The sequence below is a fragment of the Dermacentor silvarum genome, chromosome 6, assembly GCF_013339745.2.
Source record: "Dermacentor silvarum isolate Dsil-2018 chromosome 6, BIME_Dsil_1.4, whole genome shotgun sequence".
Classification (NCBI taxonomy): domain Eukaryota; kingdom Metazoa; phylum Arthropoda; class Arachnida; order Ixodida; family Ixodidae; genus Dermacentor; species Dermacentor silvarum.
Window position 1 is genome coordinate 96,703,908 of NC_051159.1, and position 25,839 is coordinate 96,729,746.

The window sequence follows — 25,839 nt, forward strand, 5'->3', positions numbered from 1 at the left end:
AGTGCACTTGTTTCCAGCGGTGTAGGCGGCGCAACGGTCGAAAAAGGAGCGCGTAAGAGAGGAGAAACGCGAAGGAGGGAAGGCGGAGGTAAAGGCGGAGGAGGAGAGTGCCGCTACTTTTTATATTATAGGGGTTTTACGTCATACGCCCACGAGCGCCCTCGCGCCGGCTGTCTCACGCGCGGGACGGGTCGTGGCAGCTGGCGGTAGAGAGGTGTAGCCTGATTACGAATTGCCGGTATCTTGTCGGCGCGATACCGGAGACGTAGGTGGGAACGTCAGTATTAGAGGCGACATCTTGTGACGCAGTATTCTACCACAGTGCAATGTTTGGCCCCGTATACGAGTATCCACAGCTTATTAAGAAAGTAATAATAATAAGTTTGCAACTTTAGTTGGCGTAGTAACTGCCCGAATAGAAGAAAGAGATGATGTGGCCAAATGGAAAAGTCAGAAGTGAGCCTTATTACAATTTCCTCTTTCCCCAATGCGGGGTAGCAAATCGGAGAGTGGGTTCGGTTAACCTCCCTGCCTTTACTTGTCTTTCTCGCTTTCTCTCATTGGTAGCATGAGTGCGTATTTCCCTCTAAACGCTTCTGTTCCCATCCGCCTTCCCTCCCTCCTCCCTCCCTCGAAATATATATATATCGTCTTTCTGTCATTGTCGTAGGCGCAGTATTTCCGTCTCTGGGCTAGTGTTTGCGCTCGCGACCTCGACAAATAGCGGACCCTTAGCTGCGGCTTTGCCGGAGGCAATATCAATCAGTCTCCCACGCACTTTTAAGCCCACTTCGCCTGTTTTGACCGGTATTCTTTTAGCCTAGCCGCATTTCTGTGTTCCCGTAGTTTGCTTTTATTTCAGGCTTTTTATTTTTTTAGGGCCGTTATGGCGTAGAATCAAACTTAGCGCCGCGTCTCAAGTTCAAATCAAACACGGTGTGCCGTTACTAAAGTGCGAAACGTACTCGGTGTACACTGAGGCCCTGGTTTTCGCCGAACCTGCAGGGTTGAGCAGCGGGAATAGGCTCGACGTGTCCTCTTCTGAACTGCCTATAGCCTCCAAGCGCCTCGCGTCGCTTGCTTTTCCGTTGCGTGCCGCCGAATCGCGTGCTTCCCTCGAATGCGTTTGTAGAGGTCGAATCGTATACTCTTCGCTGTGCGTGTGGTAAGCGCTTGCCTGAAGGCTCTAATGCGAGGCAACATTTAGTCAAAATATTTATCGCTCTTACGTCGCCTGCGTAGTCGGTTGCCGTGGTGTTTCGTACCGAACGCTGTTTTCCTTTCATTCGTTTTTTATTATTTTTTTCGAGCGAAGCTTGTATTGCCTCACAAGTGTCGGTGGTGGTGGTGTTACGCTAAAAAGTGAGCCGAACCTGGTGAAAGTGCAAAAAGGGTCCAAGCTCAATGGCACATACCATTGCAGGCTCAGGCTCGGGGACCCGTAATGCGCCCTTGAACTACCCTTGTCACACGTGGGACCCAGAGAGACAATATTACCAGCCCTTCCCCTGTCGAGAAAATGGGAGTAAGCGAAGCTTGTCGTCCGATTCTAGCGTGAGGGCTTCCGAAGCCCAGGCGAAACGTCAGCGAAGAGCCGTGGGCCCCGAGTTTGGGGGCAAACGAAGTGGAGCGCCTGCGACGGCGTCGTCTAGCGCTGCAGGAACCCGACAATGGTGGTGCACGCCTTGGCAACGCTAGCGGCAACTTCCCCGGTGCGACGGCCAGGTTTCAACGCGAGTTTCTCGACCGTAACTTCGGAGCCAGCTGCAGTGTGTGTGACCGGTTCTGGTACGAGCTACAACGTGGTATTCGTCAGTGCAATTCTCTCCGTTTAATACCGAAGAAACGCACGGCAAGCTTCGCTTACCACCATTTTCTCGACAGGAAAACCTTGAGTGAGCGCGCCCGTCCACAGCCTCTCTTGCGACGCTTTCGTAGCTGGCGACCTCGTCAACCATCACACATGAGCCTCGGTACACCATTAGTTCACCTCACCTGGTCGCTGGTTGCAATAAAATGATGTCGTTTGCGCATGTCACGCTAATTCTGTGCCCGCATATTATAACTCGCTCTGACAATGCCTAGTACGTTAAAGCTGTATCACCAGGTGCAGTTCTTATGCGAAAGTAACTTTCATATTAGCATAGCCGAGTTCCCTCCGCCGGTGTCGCTGTATGGTAGCTTACGCCGCGCATCTGCTGGTCGCGGATAGCCGAGTTATTCTGAGGCTTCGTCTTCTCGCCGCAGAGAAGCCACTCGCAACGAATCAGCGCTGACATAACCTAACTTAACCTAAAAAAAACAACCTAAGTTTCGTGTTTGCGAGGTCTCCAATTTTAGTGAATGCTCCGTTTGTCGAAACTTCGCTCCCGAGCAAACAGCAAATGGAGGAGAGATTTAAGCAAGCCTTACGAATCCACAGACAACAACCCTAGTGCACGACTTGTGTGCGATAGTGCGTGATTGAGATGAATCAGCGTTGCTTAGTTCTGGAAACGCAGGAACCACGTCTGAGGAGAGAACAGAACTCATCACCAACAAGCACGCACACCATGTTCGGACAATCAGTTCACGAACTCAAACTTGTTTTGGCCAGGAACGCACCTTCTGCAGCCTAACGACGTCGTTTAAGCACTCCCTAACCGCGCCCCCGGGGACCTACGCTCGTACTATGCTCCAGGGGTGCCGCATCGCTCGGTGACATTTTAGAAGCGTGGGTCGTGTGCCCTCAGGCGTTGCTGTCAGCGCCGACGTAAACGCGCGCCTTAGCTGCCGCTTTCTCCCCACGTGGTTTCGTCGTGCCTGTGACGGCCAGTTACGTGACACCTCTGGCGCAAACGCCGGCCAGGCGGGAGAGTTGAACGTGTGAATACGGACCGCTGCTTTTTTCCCCTCGGGAACTCTGCTGCGAACAGATCGAGTCCCCCCGGGCCTTTTGGCTTGTCCCGGTGTCTCCTATTCGACCCGGACACTCCCCGCCCTTCCCCAACGCGTCAACCGTCCCCAGCCTATAACGCTCTCCGCGCCTCTTGCGCTCCCTCGGCGCGGCTCGCTGACTCCGGGGTCCGATTCGAGCGGCTGCACGATCCGTCGAAGCGGCACGGCGGAGCCTCGGATGCTCGAACGCTCCGAGCGCGGTCCCGGAAATCGCGGGAGCCGTTAGCGAGTTTTAATTAATCGAAATTATCGTGCCCCATTTAGATTCCGCGAACGCGTTCTTGCGTGATAAATCGAAACGGAGCTCAGTTTCGGCGTGTGTGTGGTGCACCGGGCTGCGATTTCTCTCCGCTCGCTCTCTGTCTCTCTCTATTTCGTCCCTTCTCTCCTGCCTTCACTTTCGAGCGCGGCTAATGAAGCTGTACTGTGTGCGCTTACGTACGTGTAAGTGCGAGGGCCGCGTCCGTGCTTAACTTTATCTCTTATATGTCCTCGTGCACGTTTGATTTTTTTTCCCCTAGCTATCCCTTACCGTCCTTTTCTCCTTTTTTTAAGTTACCGATGCTAATTGCCTTCGAGTTTCGTCAGACCTGCTCTAATCACTGCATGTTTCATTTCTAGTTTTTACTCATCATTCTGTTACTCTTCTGGAGATGAAAATTGGCTGGCAAAGTCACTTTCGAGTGTGCTTGGCGCCGTCTCTTTCTACGACACCAATGATTTAGCACCGAGACTCGCACTGGAGAGACCGAAATAATCTTCATTTGGTGTCTTTTTCACTGTCTTTTCTTCCTTCTCTCTTTTCCCAAGATGTCACGTTCACTAGCAGTTCAGTCACATGTATGTTTTAACGAGTAAGTGTTTTCCAACAAAAATTATGCAGATCCTATGTTCATGTCACTTTCATGTCGTTCACTGTCATGTCACTTTCATGAAATCGTTCTTCGAAACGGTGGAGCATCCGGCTTTTATGCTGCACGTGTATGTCGCGTGCACTGTGAGGTCACAAGCACTATGCCACCCCCGAGTCGCACTTCTCTGAAGCATGCGGTAGATTTGTGCCTCTGTAGCATTGCTTCTTCCGTATTACGACACTACTTCGTTGCATTTGCATTAAACGTTCGAGGTGCGGCACGCTGCGATAGAGCAGGCGATATCTTCTGAAGGCTATGTCCAACTCCGTGCCTTGTGTAGAGGGATCCGGCCTAGAGTGTTAGATACCCTTTTCTTCGTCGACTATAAATGCCGGCTAGGCCAATATCGCTTTTCACACCTTCAACTATTGTCTTGAAGGCTTATGTGGGGTCAATGCATGTCGGTTTGCGAAGACAACCCCCTTTTGTAGCGTTAGCTACACTGGCCTAGCCAAGCCCGTTTCGCGCGGCACATCAAGAGCCGTGCTGCGCATGCGCAAGGATCAGTGATGTCACACGGCTTGCGCACCGGAGCCACCGGAGCCGGCACCTCTCGCGCACTCCGCCGCCGCCGCCGCGCGCGACTCACCGCCGCCGGTCTGCGCATTCCAGAGGAGGGACGTCGTAGCCGTGGTAGACGCACTGGCGCCGGCGCGCGCTCGCTGTGCAGTCGCCGTCTGACACTGCGCTGGAGCCGCTGCGCTTCTGACTGGCGTTTGCCAGTGTGGTGAACTGCCAAACGTAGGGTGCCTAGCGGTGCCTGTGCCGTTCAGCTTGACGAAAGTGGTGTGATAATCGAAGCCGTGTATGTGCCACCGAACAATTCCGTTAAAAACACTATAGACGTAGTGGCTACGTGTATACCTATAGTCGGGCGGCAAGTGAACTGTGTGTGGTGGTTGGTGACTTCAATCGTGCTCCAGACTTTCTTTGTGTTCCTTTGAAGGGCAAGTCTAACCTCGACTTAGCCAGTCTTCCAACTGCACAGACGACCCAATGGGGAAGCACCATTGATCTTGTCTATCAGAGACAGACAACTCCAAATACTGTGTTGGGGCCATAGAGACGGCAGCGTGTTACTTCACTGATCACCGAGCCGTCTTTGTGGCAATAGAGAAGCAACGTGACGTTGAGCAAAAACAAATATACATGTGCCACATAATACGTATACCGCGTGTGTGTCATTGGAGCAGCAGTAAGCATGACAATCAAGCTAATCCTTGACAATCTAGACAACCAGGAAAGCTAAGAATAATCAGCTGAACCTTTGCTAACGCTACGTATATCCTGGCATAGCCGAGCTAAGCCACTGCAACTTTTTTTTCTTGAATAGGCAGGCGGTGGAAGTTGTCAGTCTGCTCCCTCCCGGTTTCGATCTCTGTCCACTGTATATATGTTTTCATATCGAATAAATTCCTCTATACTTATATTAGGCAAATGCCTGCGTCAAACAAACCGTAAGTGCTAGAAGAACATTATCACAAAAGAAAATGCACAAGCTTATGTAAAGGCGGCGGAGCGATGTGCCTTTTGATTGGTTGCTTTTCGCTTAGTCTACTTATGTTTAGCGCTGTCATGAACAAGCCGACTTAAGATGATACAGGAAGCGAGGAACACTCGGAACGTTTTCTTTACTCGATCTTAGAAGGAACTGCGTTGTTGCTCGATTAGATGGTAACAAGTTTGGAAGGATATCGTTAAAAAATATCGCCTCATGTATACTCGTACATAACGAAGGGTGCGTCGTTTCGGCGATACGCTTAAACCTATCGTTTCATACCCAAATTTATACGTGCTTGAATATACAAGTACTGCGATTACAAACGGTTCCCAGTTCGACGTTACGTCGTTGCCAATGGACCTCGAGCCAACCAGTGAGCGGTGGGGGGGAGGCTTGTATGCGTCGCGCTCCGACGCGCTACTGGATGACATGGGCTCTTATCCTCTTTCTGTTGCCTACAGCGCTGCTGTACTCTCGCTGTTCGATGTCACTCGGTTCTCTTGTACGGCGTTTTGCTCTGTAACTGCCCCCCCCCCCCCCCCCACTTTTTTTTTTTTTGACACTAGCCAGTTGGGACGCTCCTTACCGCTGTGGACTTGACGTCAGGATAGCTGGGAGACGTGGCCGCTCCGATCCTGACGACGTGGATCCTACGATGCCGCTAAAAAATTTAGTTTTTAGGTATTGAGATCGGTTGGTGTAGGAGGCTGTGTGGCTAAAGAGCAGTCAAAGTATATTTTCTCGATGGAAGTACGGCTGCTTTTTGAAGAAAAGCGAGCCGTAGATTCCGTCTATTATTTTGCCCACCGCCCTGCTATGTCGATATGACTGCTATATCGGTTATGTCAACGCAGGCTCCTATAGTCAAAGAGAAGTACATGTTGCTACGAAATAACATGTTAATGAATATGCGGACATATTCTTTTGTAACCGTAACTGCTATGAACAGAAAAGCATGCCAAAGCAACGTTATTAGACGTTTCTTGTTCCTGCGGCGACTTCCCTACAAAGCCAGATGCCCGTGTTTCTTACATGTTTAATGATGGTTTTTTTTTTTTTTTTTTTTTTTTTCTGCGGTTAAGCATGAGGTCGCAGGTGCAATTCCCGGCCTTAGCGGCCGCATTTAGGTTGCGCGAAATGCAAGAACGCTCGTTTACTTAGGTTTACTTGCACGTTAGAGGCAAGTTAATCCGGAGTGGTTCACTACGGTGTCTCTCATGTATATATAGCCCCAGTGTAGTTTCGGATGTGAATCATTTTAATGATGGCATTTGGCGGGCTGTCGCTCTCTCTTCCTCTCTCTCTCTTTCTCTCTCTCTCTGTTCTATCTGCTCATAAGTTTATAACTACACATAATCGATGAGATTATTACGGCCGCATCTATTGTAAAGCCACCAAGCATGGTTGGTAGAGCGGGCCATGTATTAGGCTCTCTCTTCAGCTGGCGCAGTGATGGTTGTGAGATAAGGAAATGCTGCGCTCATTACTACTTTCTTGTCTGAATTTTGTGCTCGCATTGGCCTCGGAACCACGTGCTACTACACTGGTCTGTGTTTTCGCAACACGACAGCCCTCTGAAAGCCAGTAAAAGCGTCCACATCTTAACCCTCTCGGAGCAAGTCGCTTTCTCAATCAGCGCGCGGGGTAAGGGTAACAGAAACCGTTGTTCTTCGAGCCTGGTTGAACCTGATCGCTCCGTCGGATAGTCATGCATCAGCGAGTTGGCAGACCGGTCCTCCAGTTTCATTTGACAAATGAACTTCTCGCATTTTCTGTAGGCTGCCGATCGCAAGCAAATGTTCGCGCAATCGAGCTCCGCCTGAGAGTGGTTTGCTGAGCCTCTCGCTTGAACCCTCTTTGTTCCATGCAGTATAATTTGAGCCATAGTGTTTGCAAGTCTGCGCTAACAGCTTTCGAGTAGTGTGTCAGCTCACCGGCCGAAATATGACTCTGTGGACCTAGTCCGAGCATCGTCTAAAGAGCAGCCGCGCGCAGCTGAGAGCCAATTAGAAAACCTATTTTCCTCCTTTACTTTTACGCGATACCGGTTTTCGTTAAAACTGTTGATCACCCGTATCTATAGCGCCAAATAAAAAGGAATTTGTTACGGGAAACTGTATCAGTAGAGTCAATTTTGATGACGCCGCACTGCGATCACCAGTAGTGCTGGTGCTCAGCATCTGATGCACTTAACGTGAAGAGTCCACTGAACTGTCACCCGTACATCGCATCTATCATAACTTAAACTCAAATGCGAACAGCAAATAACTATAATCAGAATGTCTGTTAGGCGTAAGTGCACAAAACAGCGACGCGCAATCGCTCTGTAGCCGATCTCCAAGCTCGGAGTATAGTCTCAATTGTGTACGTTTTGGAGTACGTACTATAAGCTATTGCTAAAAAGTATCGGTGAGCGTGTAAACGAAACAACGCATTGGAGTAGTTTCGCAGTTGTCCGCGTTTGAATTTGTGCTGGTCGTACGGGATCCGCTTTGAAGTGCTTCAAAAAAGTGGCCCGCCCTCTCAAGAGCAGTGCGTCCTCTTGCGTAATGAGCAAACGAAGCTTCGAACGACTGTAATAAAGCTACGCACGTGCTGCACGCATTTGTCGACGTGAAGCGTGCGAGCTGCCGGGCGCCGACTGAAAGCCCATTAGAGACCATCGACGGCGCCGCGTGCTCCTTTCGAACTGCTTTTGGCCCCTTCAGCGGCTGCTTGGCAGTCGAAAACCCCGAAAGGCGAGTGTGGAGGACAAATTGCACAAAACTGTCGACGTCGAGGCTCCCAAGCGAGTGTACGCGAACGCTATATAGAGGTCCCCAGCTTGGGCCGTACTCCGTTTCTCGGAGGAATATCTGTATGGCGAGAAGCGTAAGTGTGATTTATATGCATCATATCGCGCGAAGTTCAGAGCGCATAGTGAGGTCGCGAATAAACAAGCGCACAAGCTGTTGCTCCAAGGTCGGCCAAGTTTGGAAACGATCTGTCGGGAGACACGCTTGGAACCGACGACGCTTCTGGGCCGTTGCAATTCAAGCTGATTGCGGCGTCATCTTTCCAAAGTGAATAGTCAAAATTATGTTTAACACTCAAGTTGACGGTTAAGCACGCTCGGAAATAATAGCAAAGTGATCGAGACCGTCTGAAGACAAAAGTTAGAGCGCTCCGTGTTCGTTTCTACATGCTTTCCTTATTCAGGTGGCTTTTCTACAGAAATGTGCAAATTCTGAACAAAAATTACACGTGACCCGCATCCTGGCGTGAGTTCTGATTGCTCTGTTGCCTATGAATGAATCTCGCAAATGCAGTCTTAGTGGCCCTAGAGCAAGTAGCACTGGTGAAAATGCAGATGGTCGCAGTACAAAGTGGCTGCATCGAACTACTAAATACTTCTCAAGGCCAAGCACGGTGACCTCGGCGCCGCACGTGGTTGTGCTTTTTCTGTCCACTTTCATCACGACCAGGATAGAAAAGTTCTCTAATTAGGCTGACCCTCACGCACTATGTAGCGAAGCGTAAGTCAAATATGCAACCTTGAAGCGCTGTAACCCCTGTATTATAATTTTTTTATAGTGGGGGCGTAACAAAGGCTGTTTTACGAGCGTAATGCCGCGGTTGTACCAAACCGTCAATCACTTTATTAAATATCTTGGCCTCGTGTACTCATGTCTGCGTGATGTCGGCGATGTTAATGTCTCGTTTCTCGCGTTTATCCTAATCCAAATTTGGTGGGCATAGTATTGCAGAGCTCGGGTTACGAAATCTCGGTTAGAATAAGTTCCGCGCCTACTGTAAACTCAGCTAGCGCTAGGCTGTACCTTGCGTAAGCTCATCCCGTGCTTAGCTGTTATTTTAGCTCTGTCAACAGCTTTTACGAAATATGGTGTTCTTTAAATGGATTTCCTTTCTTGCAAGCGCCACAACTTTTTTTGCACAGTTGTAGTACATAGTAATGGATTTTACGGATTGAGTGTTCATTTCAATCGCGTCTTTCCTTTTTCCTCTATAGTACGGCTCTAACTACGCTTTATCTGCAGATGTGGGAGGCCAATGGTTCCTGAGACGAAAGCACCGGTGACTTATCGTCACTGGATCGTGCAGATCTCGAGTTAAAAAGGGCTGAGATGTCCCCAGAAGAGCTGAACCACTGGAAGTAGCTTACCCTGCGAAGCTGTTCAAATAATGCATGACAGAGGTGGCAGCGGAACAGTTCAGCGTGCCGAAATATACTCATAGAAATCACAAATGACGTGTCGCGTAGTTGCGGTCCTTTGGTGTAATATACAGCAACCTGTTGGGGATCGTCCTCAGCGCTTCTGTTACGCAGTTCATGTATTGTGAGGGTGTCAGTTGTTGCCGTGACGCTAATGAGAACTTTCTCCTTGCGACTTTTGTCCGCGGCATTGAAGGTACCATTGCCGCTGGAAATATCACCGGATGCAGTCTGACAGAACAGTGTAATGTTCCTCAGCTTTCGTCGCCGAAGCGTGTTAGCACAGGTATGGTTGCGCTGCTGTCGCCGGTTTTCGTTAACAACATTAGTTTCAGTTATTAAAATTAAAACGTATATGTTGTATCATGCTCTTCAGCAGTCGATTGTCGCCAAGCGCAATGCCAAAGTATACGGGAAGTGGCACACTCCGTGGAGGAGGATGGTGGTCTTTACACTTTTTGGTGTGTTGTAGAAGCATGAGGACGGCGGTCAGATGTATTCCACTTCTGCTTCTTACAGTCAAAGCCTGAGGCTCTATGCCTACGACATTATACGAGATTGCAGTCGACGACAAATCCTTCGGTGGGCGTATGTTAGCGACATATTACTGTGAGCTGTGCTGCCGTGCTAGGACTATGTACGAGCAGTGTGACGGCGCATGCTATGACGCGTGGTCTCGTTTACGACTAGCGCTGCTTGTGAGCTATGCGTATGGCATTGGGCCGTCTTAGCCAGGGCCTCTGCGAATGTCGCCTCTCGTCGTTTGAGACAAAGCCATGGTAACCCTACTTCACGATACTTGCGTGAGGTGGTGCTAATATGTCGCTAGGCCGTAGTTTTCGCGAAAGCACTCCGACTTGCGGTAGTTTGGGACTTTCTTTATTTTGAGCTCGTGCAATATCTCACGTTCCATCAATTATGTGGAGCCCGGTAGTGCGACTTCGTAATTGTACTCACTTTACTTAAGAGGAGCTTTAGCTCGGGGCCAACTCCGATTTTCCTATTAGAGTACATGTCAAACGCAGAAATGCTCTTATGGGACAACCGTTGGACAGATTTGAATGGAATTGGTTGCATTTTAGAGACAAATCTAAATTTTAGTGACTATATATAGGAAACAGAATGTTGATTTAGGGGCTCGAAATTTTGCCAAAGGTTTCCAAAACCTAGAAAGCTTCAATAACATTGAAGTACGACGTTTACAAATTCTTAACTCTGTTGCAAAAATAGATATCACAGTTCTGTAAACTGCGTCCGTTAGAGCATCTAAAGTGAACATGTCTGATATTGATATAGCCTACGTGAAATTGGTGCATTGTTTACGAGGGTTTTCAAAAGTTTTACAAGTTAGTAATATATTTCAGAGCAGTGTATAATACGTCAATTTCAACCGCTTTAGATGTAAATTAGATTAGAATTATACTATCGTTTCTTTTATTTCTGAGTTAGAGCTGTCATCATAGTTACGTTTTTACTTATCTTTTACATATCCGTATTTTGATGCCTGCACGACGACGCAAGAATCAAAATACGTTTGAAAGCCAGTTGCGGCGAAATATGCTACCGGGCGCATCAAACTTTTCTTGAATGTGGGAGCACCGAAAGATGTTTGAATCCGCGTGATGGCGTCCGCCATCATCCGTATTCGAATCGTTGCCCCGGGAAATTTCTTGTATGCATGCCAGCTTTCGTCATTGGTACATCGAAGTGCTTTTATGCTTGGAGAACGCTGTGCGGTCACCGACATTTACGATTATCGCGTTCGCGATGAGGCCTCACGATGTACCTGCAACTGGAGATTTTAAATGTAATTTGGCCACCTATGTCTTTGTTTCTTTTTTTTTTTATCTTTCAAAGGTTTGTTCAAGAGCGGCGAAGAACCTGTGCGCCCCGCTCAGCTGAAGAAGAATGCAGGCCGTGCACCAAAGAACGCGCAGAGTCGGCCTCCTAGAGGCGCGCCAACTTTTCGCACCGTGCCTCGAACAGAAGTTGCTACATCACCGGAAGAACTCAGGACCGTTCTCTCCAATCTGGTGGAGGCAGGTAAGCCGGTCCTCCCCATTGCAAGTCAAACTATTGCTTTCCGGTGTTCATAACAGCGCTAACTGCCGTTTGCCTTTTGTTCGCACCATCGAAGGCTGCCAGGAGAGCTTGGAGTGGCTATTGTCATCTCTAGAAGACGCACTGGAAGACTGGGACCCGGAAGGTGAGCCCATTTTTCTTCTTCTTCTTTTTTTTTCTTAAGTTTAGTTTGGCAACCTTTTTCTCGCACGAGGACACCTTGTTTCGGATTTAGACATTAAGGTTATAGAGACATCGAAGTAGTGAAAAGTATGCAAATTCAGAGGCCGCTGCCCTGCCATTCGAGGCCTGATGCGGGTGTCTGAGAGCATATTTAGGTGATAACATCTTTAGGTGAGGGCGATTTGCGCATAACGCTTGGCAATGGCATAGATTCAGTGTTTTCTGTTAGGATGACGCAGTATCTATTCAGCGATGAATCTGGACGTAAGCGGATCTGGGATGGTGACGATGGAGACAGTCGGAAGGTGAATGCCACCAAAAAATGGATAGATTTACTCAAACGGACATCGTGTGCGAGTAAATGTCAACTGAAGAATATACAGATATGTATATTGCTCTGTCGCATGAGTGGAAAGGCAATTTTTCCGCGTTATCATGCTTTCGCCTCCTTTCGGATTTCACGAGAACTGATTTGCCATAGCGAGTAAAGTTGCAGTCGTGTTGCCTCTCTGCTTTATTATGTTTTTTTTTTGTATTTTTGTTTTCTCGAATGAGCCAGTCCTAGCTGTTACCGACGGGACTTCCTTTCTTTTGTATTTGAACATAAATAGACCTTCGTTGCTCGGAGCGTTATTTTGGTAACCAGCCTCCATGAAACATTTCTGCGCCGCGTTAATCATCTCGCGGGACCTACAAAGAGCATTGCGCGATGAACGTGTGTGCGTGCGATGCAGACCCAACCTCCGTGCCGCTGGTTCCTATCCTCGAGGCGCACCATTCGTCGATGGAGAACAGCGATTTCTGCAGCCTGCTTCGCACAATGGGAATCCAGCCACCTGCGGACGAACAGGTACGGGGGATCTTCGTCCGGATGCCGCACTTTGTTTTGTCGTTGCCTGTTCTCTTTTCGTTGCAACTGTTTCTTTCTTCTTTTTTTTTTTTTTTACTTTCCTAATTTCTTGGCGGAAGTATTATGCTTAAGGAAGCACCGACACAGGAATTTTGGGCGCAATTTATTATTATATTTATTGATATTGGGAAGAGGCCGAGCTTTGGTGATGCCGCTGGACGGAGGCGCGCCTTCTTCTTCACAATATTATTATTTTTATTGTGGGTAGTTGGATAAGTGCCGACTCCTTAATCATTGTGTAAGGCGCCTCAGTTCCTCGATGCGCGCAAGAAATCATTAATTAGGTGCACTTTAATGCTGCCGCCCCAGCAATGCAAAGAGGCCCGTGTGCTTAGAACTAGGGGCACGGATAAGACGCCGAAGTGGTCGAAATTAATCCGGAGCGGCTCACTGCGACATTTCTCACAGGCCACGTGTTACTTTGTTGCTTTGTGATTTAGGAAGCCTATTGGCGCATCCCTGCTGACATGACAACCACCATGCTCAACTCCCGGGTCACCGTCGTCAAGAGAGCGCTGGAGGGTGACTACGGCGCCTCGCTCTTGGTCGTGGGTCCGGCCTCGAACGACGCGGCTCCCGAACGCGACCCGACGGATTCAGACTGCGACGGTCCCTCACCGCACGTCGTCGACTGAAGACCACGAAGCGTCTGCCACAAGTGAGCGAATCCCCAAGGACAAGTTGAAGCACCGCAAAGCGTTACAAGCGCTTCTGCAGAAGAAGAGAGCTCGCCAGGAAGAGTGAGTTTCCGTATTCTTGCCTGCTAAGCCTTGGGAGGGCGTAGCCAGTTAGCGCCGTCACGGTTGCGATTGTTCTGAGCCTAGCTGAATGCATATGGCTGCTGCGTAGATCGAGCGGCCGGTCAGGCCGCGCGGGCCACCCGATTTCGGAAACCATGCTGAGCATCCCGGCTCTGAATCCGGCTACAGGGGCTACCTAGGACATCCCATATCTTTGCCACCTTTCGCTCAGTGCCTCTAAGTAGTCTGCACTGGTACGTTTAAAATGATCTCTGTTATTTTAAATCGTAGTGTCTTCAGTAGTGGTAAGCGATATTATCCGGCTCATCTATCTCGTCATCATCATCTATATCATCTAACTCATCATACTCAATTTATCCGGCTCATCATATCATCCATCTCATCTGCATCCACTTGAAACTTAAAAAAAAAAGTCAATTCAAGACAAGAAATGTTATTATTATCGTCAAGGAAGTAATACATGTAGGTACGCGTATATACAGATAGACCTCCAAGGAAAAGAAATTCAGTTCAATAAAAAGTCAATTCAAGACAAGAAATGTTATTATTATCGTCAAGGAAGTAATACATGTAGGTACGCGTATATACAGATAGACCTCCAAGGAAAAGAAATTCAGTTCAATTTAATAACCTCTGCCCACCTTGTGGACAAGATTAAAAAATTTTCATTGGACAGCATGCCGCCCGTCTAAGGGCCGACGGAGACAATTAGAGCCTGACTGTGATTACAGCCAGTTGGCTCCGTGTATTCCTCGGCGCTCAAGATCCGCGCGACTGTCTGCTTGTGTTCGCTCTTATTTTAGTCTCGCGTTGCGTCTTTTTTTCCGCCGCCTATGTAAGATAATATGCGCAAGTTGGAATCAGTTAGCGCAAGGCAGAGGTAATTGGAGGTCGCAGGGAGAGGCCTTCGTCCTGCAGTGGACATAAATATAGGCTGATGGTGATGATGATGTAAGCTTATATAGCACGGCGTCGTACGTTGTGTTCTGTTACGGTTACTAACCAGCAGCGCGTAAGTGATTGTCGCGAAATGCGCGAGCATCTCCCCTACCTAAGCACGCAGCATAGAAGCTAAGCCGGACAGCGCTCGCTTATATATATATATATATATATATATATATATATATATATAGCCTATTGGTTTGAGCTACTTGGTCACATATAGCGAAAGCATTTAATGTTGCTAAAGGATTGGCGCGAGACGAATACAAAGCGGGTGCAAACTTTGAGCTTTAAAAATTAGGAAGGCGCCTAAGCTCTATTGAAGGAAATGGAAAACAATGTCTAGGAGGGCGATTTGGAGGTGAGAATAGGGCGTATGAACCATAGAATTTATTTCGAGGGCCGCGCTGGAGCGACGTTTGATCGACGTCAACTAGAGGTTGAATGATCTTCCATCATAATTATCGTCATCATCGTCATTGTTTTCATCATTATCCTCATCGTAGTCATCATCAGCGCGGCTTTCAGAATAACTTCTATGGTTCAGCGTCATCATCAGCTTTGTCCCATGCTTAGACTGCACTATCTTCGGGATCGGCGCATGAAAGAGGTTAGGAAATGACTTATCCGATACGAAAAAAGTGTCAGTAACTTGCCAAGCGAGGCATTGTCTTTAATTAAAAAATTGTGGCCTTTATTGTCGGAAAGCGACACATGGGCTATGAGAGACGCCGTAGTGTGGGTGGTTTCGTATTAATTTCAAACCCGTGATGTTCTTTAATATGCGTCTAAATTTATACGCACGAGCGTTTTTCAATTCCTGCCTCGTCATGATGTGTCCGCCGCGGCCGGGAATCAAACTCGCGCTGAACAGCAGTACGCCATTGCCACAAAGCCACCCGCATCGGTGCTTGTGTTAATCTCGCCGCCATCTTTTAGCGCCTTTAAGTGCTTTCTTTATATGTCCAGTGCAGTGCAGAGCTTTTCTTGCAGGCTCTTTTTTTTTTTTTTTTTTTTTTTTGCAGGCTCTTGGCAGGGAAAGTTTTTAGTCTTTTCCGCAACCAATGTTCCATAAACATTCGAACGCCAGTGTTTCGTAAACTTTCGGCCACCCGTTGTGGCCCGTAGACACGAAACACGGTCTGGGGCTCCTGTCACCTTGCTTCGCCATGTTTCTCCAGCGCTTTGCCTCCGTTTATTTCCTGGCACGTTCTTGCTCCCGGAGTAAGGGATGTCGCTTCCCCAGAGGCGCAGAACGATCTCTTCGAGGCCTGATGATGGATTGTCGCGAGATTTCTTTTTACGCCGTGCGGAAACTTCTCTACCACGTGGCGACAGCCATCCTGCACGTTTCCTTTCATTGGCTTCTATGGTTCGAGGCCACGCTCGGTCGTTCTTTCCTCTTTGCCTTATTTCTTCTTTTTGGTTTCTCGACTTTCGGCAAGGAGCCTTTTTCACTGCGACACAGGCTCTACGAACCTGTTTGTTGGGTGGGGCGTTTTGACACCTTGCAAGGAAAATAACTAGCTTGGGCCTTGCTTGTTTTGAAAAACTTGGCAGCTGGACATTTCAGTATACTCAAGGTGAAGTGTTCCTTCCTTCCATGTGTCCTTTATGTTTCCTCACGATTCCTTTCTGAGGATCGCACTGTTATCTTTCTGTACCCTATAAAATCTTGAAATGGACGGACACTGGAGAAAGAAACCAAATCAGTTATAGACTGACAAATAATTCCTTTAAAACTATATTTTCGTTAATTTCGCGGTATCAGTATGATTATTTTAAGAGAAAATGAAGGTCAAAGTTCGATTCCTTTAATTTCTCGCCAATACCCCAGCTCTGGCACGTCACTGTGACGTCATGAATTTCAAAGCATCTTTTTTTTTTTTTTTCGTATTTGCGCCATTGTAGCTCCATAAAAGGTATTGAAACTTGCTAAGTTTAATCTTACGTTCGCTCTTTTAGAACGCAGTGTAGTCCATCGTCATGGATAAAGAAATTAACAAGGCCTAAGCAGACGCCGTCAAAATCCGTGACGTCATGGTGGTCCAATGCGGGAACTTGAAGGCGGCGTCGCGTACCGTACATGTATCGTTCTTGCGCCATTCCTAGCCTACCAAGCGTCCTCTCGTTTAGAGCGGCTTCTTTCGTATTCTAGACGCGTGATTTATTAATACAGACCGAATTATAGTTTTTGTTTCTTTAGTGCCGATTTAAGCCATTGCTTGCGTTCGCAGTGCGTGTCTTTAACGCAATACGTAAGGGATATTTGAGATAATTTACTGTCCAAACTGGTTTATTTTGCAGGGAGCTCTAGACGTGCGTGGTTGGGTAGCTCTTGGAGGCACACCTGAGCTTGCTCTGCCCGTAAATTTAAGCTTACAGGTACTGTGCGCGCCAGTCCCGAAGTCCGTGAAACGGTACCGCGCACTATTATACGTCGTTTCTTGGAAGGCCGAACGCGCCAGTTTTTCCCTGTGCCTGTCATTACGAAACAATTATGCGCACATGAGGGGTTCGTTTAGGGGTCATCTGACATTTCTGGGAATTAATGTGTTGTAGTTTGGGCACTACTGCTTTTTGAAGTCAATTTACAGCGCAGCTAGTACTTCAGGCTTTGTTTATTGCTGCTATACCATAACCCTCGGTTCCCTCCTAACCTAACCTAACTCTGTTAAACCTCGCGAATAAGAAGTACACACCCGATACACAAATTGCTCAATGACTAACAACGCAAGGGTATCGTTTTCGTGTGGTAGTTTAACATGTCAGCTAGCTTAATGCGCTCGCTTTCGAAATCCCGGTTGTATGGTTAACGAGTAGCGCCCTTGCTTGGCGTCTTCGGTCGAGTCTCTGGCTGGCAAATACAGCGTTGCTTGGTTTGGGGATTTTGTTAAAGCAGCAATTAAAACGCTGAACCTAACAGCCGTCGAAGCAGCGTCTCGAAGCGCCCGTTATCTTTTCTCCACCACATGTCGCAAGTACTGCAGTGTTCGGGTTACGTAAAGTAACCTGCTCGCCTCGCCTGTGAGAGCAAATAACCTGCACGTATGCGCGCTCACCCAGGCTAGCACACGTAGACGAAGGGAGTATAACTGTGGTTTTCTCTGTATTCTCGTTCACTTTTTTTTCTTTTTTTTTTTTTTCAAATGCCGCCAGCGTCGCGCTCCATCGGCTTATCGATTGGCACCTGCCATGTCGGGATCACGGCTTATATTGCGATCCGAAAAACAGGCTCGGCGGTTACTTGCTTCGAGATTTTACAATCGATTCCCTGAAATTTCCGCAGAGCAAGCCAGGCAGGCACAGTGTGTGTGATCCGTGGCCTGACCGAATCGCTCTGGTGGGAACAGCTTGCGCTTGTCCGCCTTGGCCAATTGAAAGGTCGTCTACGTTCGCTTCCCTCCCTCCCTCCCTCGCTCTCTTCCTCTATCTCGCTCTCTCATTTCTTGCTTCGCAGTCATTGTTTCTTGTCTGATGCGCTCACTTTTCACAGTACCGGGAGTTTTCGGTGTCTTTCCTCTTTTAGAATAAAGTGCTCTTGGCAACAAGGAGTGCACGCTTTTCTCGCGCCGTGCCTGTAGCAGATGTCCCGCAGCACATCAAAAGCAGAGGTCGTTCATCATCGCGTGCGATGTTTGGAACGAAACTCCGTGCGAAACAGTGCTTTCCTCTGCGCTCGCCGATGTAGGGGCTTTGCACGTTTAATCTGCGCACTCTAGGTATATCGCGTACAATATCTTATTGCTTGTCTGGCATCTGACGTCTTCTAAGTATGGTACAGTCATTACGGACCACAAAACGTTACGGACCATGAAATCTGAGAAAAAGCTGAATATACCCGCATCCTCACAGCGCAGCCTGGTATTTGCATTGCGGGCCTCGACTAGAATATGCTAACAACATTGTGGTAAACAGTTTTACTGGATATACTACTACAGGTTGCTCGGGTATTGAACGTTTTCTGAGATCCCGTGGTCCGTAAGCTTTTGTGGTTGACTGTACATCTTCGGCCAGACTCGGGCGATATTAACTACAGGTGATGATGCGACAGTGGACCGTGTCGTTTCCAGCACACACATTATCTTCGTTTATTTTTTTCCCTGTTCGCGTGTTGCCTCAAAATAGTAGCAGGAGCACGATCCTATCAATTTCTATTGAGGTTTGCGAGTTCCAGTTTTCGTTTGATATGATTCGGTCGTTGCTCGATTGCATAATGGAAGCACGATAGAATAAACTATAGCTAAATAAGGTGCTGATCTGTGCAAAGTGAACTTGCGAATACATAGTAGCTGTCAGCCCAAAATTACACAAAATACACGGGAACGGGGAGAAAAACACGCACACACACACATTTACACAGAGCGCTGTCTACGTTTTCTCTTTTTCTTTTTTCTTTTTTTTTTCTTTCCTGTACTTTTTATACAATTCTGCACTGATAACTACACAACGGACTCCTGCTATGGCCTTCGTGCATCTGTGCAAGTTGAGAGAGCGATAAATGTTGTTTGTCCGCGTGGCATAATCAAAGAAAGAACCCTTAGGTGGCAGTTCAGGGTTACTGCCTGTGAATGTCTTCTGTCAACGTATTCGGAAATGAAATCTTAAATCAAGCACACCACGTGTACGCGTTGTTTACGCCGCCAAGAGCATCGCGGCAAGATGATATGCGTGAAAGACCGTTCAGCTCCGTGCTCCTTGTTTTACGAACATAGGAGTCGGTCACGATGCTGATGATGCCACGGTGTATGTTGGCGAATAAGCAGGAGAGAGAACCTTTTTTTTTTTTTTTTTTTTTTTTTTTTGCCAAATGTTCTAGTGGGGCCTTGCATGCACAGTCGCCTTTATACTTTCCTTTTTCATGTTGCAAGGGTAGCGCGAAAACCTATACCGGACGAAAGAAAAACACGGAAGTGCTGTCCAGGCCGGACAGCGCTTTCTTTGTCTCGCCATTCTTTCTTTCTTTCGTCCTGTGTAGGTTCTCGCGCCACCCTTCAAACGTGAATCACTACCAAATTACCCTGTTTGCTGTTCTGCTTAATGCAAGTTTCCCTATCGGTTCTAGAATGAACCATGTTCCGTTCACTGTTTACTCGCAGGTTGTCCGACACGGACTCCGACGAGGTCGGCTTCGCCCGCAGGAACCAGCGGAAGCGGAAAAGACCTCGCGCCCGGGACACCAGGGAGAACGAAGAAGAGATCCGTAACGCAGCCGAAATGGTGGGAACACCGTTCTGACAGTGGCATAAGCGGCGGCGAGCTTCCAGCCAGCCCGCCCGCTAGCACGACTCTTAGCAATGCCGGGGCAGGAAGAACAACCCCTCCACTTTCGACGTCCGAACCGACCAAGAAGCGGAAACGAGCGACGCTGGTCGTTGACAGCGACGAAGAACGAGAATCGAGCAAGCGTGCCGAACTGGTGGACGTCGACGAAGACGTCGGCCCCGTTGTCATTGCTGACGACGAAAGCCCGGGGGCGGCAGCTGCCGCTGGCAGAAGCGGCGCACCAGCGCGCAGGGCCGGCAAAGGTGGCCGCCTGGTCGTGCTCGACGACAGCGACGAGGACGACGTGGTCGACTTGCCCGGCGCCGTTGCTGACAGGGGTGCCACTGTTGCGAATGGTGATGGCGATTTGAACCGCGCTTCGGGATCCGTCATCGATCTGGGCGACGAAAGTGACGCGGAGCTGAGTGACAGGAGGAGAAGGAAGAGCTCCGCGAGTCCAACTCGAGCTGACAGCCTCAGCGGCTCTCGAGAGACGGCGCCTGAAAGCAGAAAGGGATTATCGACTGTCGTTGAGGACGGCAGTAGCGGAAGCGATGCTGAAATCATGGAAGACGCCTCAAGTGAGCCCTATTTTTTTTTTTTCTTTACGTGTTTGTTTTATGTAGCGTTCCGAGCTCCCCAATTCACTGCGTTTTTGTCTTTGCAATATATAATGCATTCTAACCTCGATATAACGAACACGCATGTAACCAAGTAAATATAGAATATCTCTCACCGGTATCAGCGTGTAATGGTTATATGCTTATAACGATTGGCGGTTATAACGAGGGTATGTTCCTGTCCGCTGTGAATTCGTTATAACGCGATATTTTACCCACATAAAGCCATGCAGTTCGCAATTATCACACCCTTTGTTTATTATTTCGTCGAGCTATAGCGGATTGAAATGTTAAGACTGAGCAGTCTTACCACGTTATGTGGTTTGTGTTGCCCGCAACCCGGAGCCGTTTTTATTGGCTAGCTACTAGCACCAGCTGTGGTTTATGACAATTCGTGTTTGGTGCGAAAATCTAAAAATATTGTGGTAATTTCTTTCGAGTTTGCAATGATGATTTGTGTTTGTGTTACTGGCTTTAGCGTCGACTGGAAAGGCTACTTATTGCTCTGAGTTTGTATCAATTATGATCGATTTGTGGCTTGATTAGTGGTGCCAGCCTCTTTTGTCACTTCATCCGCTTAGCACATCGTCATTGCGTACAAAAAGCTTGCGTGCTATTGCAGCTCTTCTGCATTCAATAGTAGACGTAGATATATTTGTGCGTGTATTCGTTTTTTTTTAATGTTTTCTTTATAGTTAACAGCTTCATGGTGCGCGTTTGTTCGACGTTGTGCACTCAAACCAGTATACCTTCCTAATTACTAAAGCTCTATCTATGGAAACGATGTTTAGTTGAGGGTGGTATTTGACAGGACTATGTCATCAAGCTTAGCTTCGGGTCTAATGTGCGAACTTCGAGCCCATTGAATCTACAGACACCTAGTGCAGATTTCTTTAGTGTCTTCAACTCTTCCGATAGCACATGCTGGCAAAGAGCGCTCTGATAAGCCTACAGAGTGAAACGATTGTTTTGTTGTGGCCAAGAAGTGTATTCAGGCTGGAGCGTGCGAAAGAACGAGGCGGCATGCGTTGCTTCGCGTAAATACCGAGTGCTTAGAGTGGCGTTAATGCGACGAAAAGCGACTCTGCTTTGGTTCGCATCGATCTCCTTAACAAAAATCATTCGTGGAATGTACTACAGCGGGTGCTTTGCGAGACGAAGCCCATTCGTGCATTCGAGAACAGCAGCACGGAAACGGCGAATTGGATGTCGGCGCGCAAAACCAGTATCGAACGCTGTTTTCCTCGCGTAACGCCGCTCGAGAGCTTAGGTTTTTCCGGGAACTTCCAGCTCCAGTCGCTATTCGCCTCGCGGCGTGTATTGATGGTGGCCTATCATGACTGGCGGATCGTATACGAGAGTGATGGTGCGCAGTGCACTTTGAGTACCCCTTGGCATTCCATTCGTTTCGCGCCACAGCGCCGAAGTGATGGTAGGTGGCGTGACGGTCGGTTGACGCCAGTGTTCGGTTAGCCCGATTTTTCTTTCGTGCTATCTTTACCGCGGGAAGTTTGTTGAACATGAGCTTTGAATTGACTGAAATAGACAGGGAGAAGAATAGTTTAGAGCGAACGCTGTATGGAGCTGTCGAGCGAAGACTTCAATATTTATGCCTATTCGTCGGTACTGTGAACGGAAAGACGGCCGGGTTAGCCGATGCAAGAAAAGCCGTTGTGTATTATCGATAGTCTTTGTTCTGTCTTTACTTGCCTTAGCGTTTCCCCTGCTACTATTGCGTTTTTTTTATTTTTTCTCTTTTTGTTTTCCTGTAACTTTCGTGAGATTCTTTTTTATCATACTTTCTCATGCCGTTCTCTTTCTGCTGCGCACGCGCACATTAGCACGGAGGGGGTCACGATCTTTTACCTTTCAATTAAGACCTCTTCTCGCGCTTTTCCCACTTGCTGACGGCAGATAGTGAGCATTCGTAGTGCGCATGTTACGCTTACGTGTATAGTGAGGAATATGTTCTCTAATTGGCGTGATAATACCGTATAATGATAATGGTTTCCAAAGGCAGCTACTTGTACCGGGTGCTGTGGCGTTGCTGTGTTAAGCGGTTGTCGGAATTAGGCTGCCTCTAAGAGTCTTTTGTGTTTCCGTGTTTTCCTTTTCAGTCCGGCCTGCTGTTAGCAAGCCAGCCAAGGCCAGGAGAGCAGTCCTCATTAGCAGCGACGAAGAGGATTAGTAGCTGGGACCAGAACACAAGACTAGCATCACAAATAATGTTGTCTGGCTTGCATTATTTTACTATCATTTTATATATTTAAAAACAATATTAAACTGAAGGTTTTCGTGTTTTATTAAGTCAAATATAGTGGCGCCACTTATCGCTTTTGCCGTGTCCTGGTGTTGTTTTATGCGAATGCCGCGCAAGAACGGTTTTGTATAAATAAAAGATGGCATCTCGCGCCTTCCTGGCAATTTATCTTTTGGGTGTCTGTGAGTAGAGACTACTCAAAAAATGGCCCGTGTGTGTGTGTGTGTGTGTGTGTGTGTGTGTGTGTGTGTGTGTGTGTGTGTGTGTGTGTGTGTGTGTGTGTGTGTGTGTGTGTGTGTGTGTGTGCGTGCGTGCGTGCGTGCGTGCGTGCGTGCGTGCGTGCGCCAGGTTTAGGCGTTCAGTTTTAGGCGCTCTGGCAGCGAAGGCAGGCGACCCTCTGAGTAACGCCCCAGACCGAACCACGAAGCCTAGAACCGCATCGCAACAGCCCATTGCCTCTGGCCGCGGGCACTGCGCATCCCTGTGTATTTGTCCATAACGCAGGGTGACTATCACGAGACGGTACTTCAGGTATCGACGGCCACGCGCTCGCACGTTCCTGCTAACATATTTGAGCTCGTGCCTGACGGCGGGCAACCTGGGCTAGTCCGTGAACTTTCATACTTGACTAAACAGCGCTAAAAAGACGAGGACATAGAGGACGTGCGTACCTACCTTTCTTCGTCTTCATCGTTCTAGCACTGTTTTGTTAGGTATGGGCGTCTATAGCGATGCGAGGGGGGAGGGTGGGCGCGGGTGTGTGGGTTCCATAGCAGACAAGACGTGGTGCTGAAGCACACGTCTCGCAGACGGCAACGCCGGCATCGCGACGCGTGTCTTGCCGTGAAATGCTTCGCCGTTCACCTCGCGGAGCGAGAGTTCGCGTGGAGCATGCGTACAGGTTCATGCGGCTGGTAGCACGTAGAAAACGGACAAGCTTCCGCAAAGCTTCATGCCTATATGGGCCCGTATCGTGTCGTCATTCCACAAATTTGATTTACAGTGTCGTTAGATCACGATGACCGTTGCCTATAGATGACCAAGGGCGTGTGTAGTGTATCAGCATGCTTCTGTTTCGGGAAGGAATCCGTTTGTATTTCACACAAGATCCCCGCGAGAATTGCAGTTCAACGCGTGCAGATGATAAGCGCTCGCGGCCGTCTTGGGTCTGTATGCGAAACTGCACGTGCCAAACTGAACGGAGAAGGATACGAGAGTGCTGCGGCAGAGTGAACGCGCTGTTCAAACGACGAGCTGATCTATAGCCCGCATTGTAGTCGAGTACTGCGATATTTTGCGAGTTTGAAAGCGCTTCGATTTCTACCGCGGTGTGCTGGCGTCACTTTGCTTGCGAATGGCTACCGCGGCCCGCCACGCGTTGCTATAGACGCCCATACTTGACAAAACAAAACAAAAAAAAAAAACTTTGGAGGACACTTAAGCTTCGCCTTTAAGAGTGGAACGCGATAGCATTCAAAGACCCCTGGCTACTTATCTCGTATATTCAAATTACAATCCGACACTATCACGTCTGAAGGTTTTGGTTTAGTCGTACTTTACGATTTTTCTGACCGATTTTACTTTGAGAAATTCAATTTTTGTGCACTAACGCATTGTGCCACGCAAAGGGCCTGCCCGATTGGGGTGGTTTGGCATGATTATTTCCGCCAACGACGCCGGCGCTTACGCAGACGCCGGATTTTCTGCGACACGGGGCCCTTGACGGGCCCTTAACGCTGTCGCGTTAATCATGCTAGAACAATGAAGACGAAGAAAGGTAAGTACGCACGTCTTCTATGTCCTCGTCCTTTTAGCGCTGTTTTGTCAAGTGTGAACGTTCACCAACTAGCCCAAGTTGCCCGCCGTCAGGCACGAAGCTCAAATATATTAACAGGAACGGGAGAGGGCATAGCGATGGATACCTGAAGCACCGTCTCGTGATAACTACCTGCGTCATGGACAAAGGCACATGACTTGATTAACAGGTGCATCGCCAAATAACGCCTGCAAATCAATGAGTGTTCATTGATTTGCGATGCATTTGCATAATAGAGACGGGAGAATAGGAGATGTCCGAAATATTTTAAGCACTGGGGCAACATGTCGCACCGCGAGCGACAGCAAGTGAATGTCTCTTCACGTCAGAGCTGATTTGCCTTATTACCGAGCCCATCCGTCGTCATGGTGAGCCCTATCGAGGCGACTAGGAGGCCACCAAGCAATAGAGACTGCTCACGTTCTGGAAATTGAGGTGATTGAAGTTTGCCCGTACGTGGTTCCGCAAACTGTGCTACGCATTCACTTCGCCCAGTTCTGGCGCTCGCTAACTGTGCGTTGACTACACCGGGAAACTAAAAAAAAAACAGATGAGGGTACAGTCGGTTTAATGTAAATCGCGCGTCGATGGCTGCAGCAAAGTAGAACATATACAAGGCCGAGGCGTACGGCCTGTAATTTGTAATGCGTGGGCATGTTCGGATAGGATGTCGGCGAGTCAAGTGATCCGATGCCTTGTCCTGAAAGGTTATTAGTGCAAACCTCGCTATAAAGCATAGGGCTCATTGGCGAAATTCCAAGTAATCAGCACTGCTTAGCAAGCTTGGATTTTTCCCGCTTCGTTTATTTCAGACAACCTATAGTTTCCATATTATGACCGCCCACCTACAAATATATATATATATATATATATATATATATATATATATATACATACATACATACATAGTGTAAAGACGAAGTGAGCTTGGCCGCGGGCTCTGGAAGAGAAGACGAGGAGGAAGGTATAGAACAGCTGGCCCAGGAACGCGATATATATATATATATATATATATATATATATATATATATATTTGTAGGTGGGCGAACATAATATGGCAATTATAGGTTGTCTGAAATAAACGAAGCGGGAAAAATCCAAGCTTGCTAAGCGGTGTTGATTACTTCGAATTACTTTGCGAATGAGCCCTATGTTCTACAGCGAGTTTTGCACTAATAAGCTTTCAGGACAAGGCATCGGATCGCTTGACTCGTCGACATCCTATCAAGCCCCCACATTACAAATTGCAGGTGATACGCCTCTGGCCTTATGTTCTACTTTGCTGCAGCCATCGAGGCGCGATTCACATTAAACCTGTACCCTTATCTATGTTGAAAATAACCGATATATATATATATATATATATATATATGCGTGTGTGTGTGCGTGCACTGCATGCATGCGTGCGTGCGCCCATATGAAACCACTGGTTCCAGTATCTGTTCCTATCTTCATA

General features: G+C 48.1%; 1 protein-coding gene across 1 annotated transcript in view; it reads left to right on the forward strand.

Annotated features, from left to right (window-relative positions):
* The window catches only part of LOC119455719 (protein timeless homolog), a 317,713-nt gene extending 294,975 nt beyond the window's left edge, over positions 1-22,738 (forward strand). The window contains exons 23-28 of the mRNA XM_037717145.2: positions 11,423-11,608; positions 11,703-11,771; positions 12,544-12,659; positions 13,160-13,459; positions 19,522-20,268; positions 22,425-22,738. Coding sequence (XP_037573073.1) covers positions 11,423-11,608; positions 11,703-11,771; positions 12,544-12,659; positions 13,160-13,354 — 566 coding nt within the window. The 3' untranslated portion in view covers positions 13,355-13,459; positions 19,522-20,268; positions 22,425-22,738. The remainder of the gene's footprint in view (positions 1-11,422; positions 11,609-11,702; positions 11,772-12,543; positions 12,660-13,159; positions 13,460-19,521; positions 20,269-22,424) is intronic.
* Positions 22,739-25,839: the final 3,101 nt, after the last annotated feature.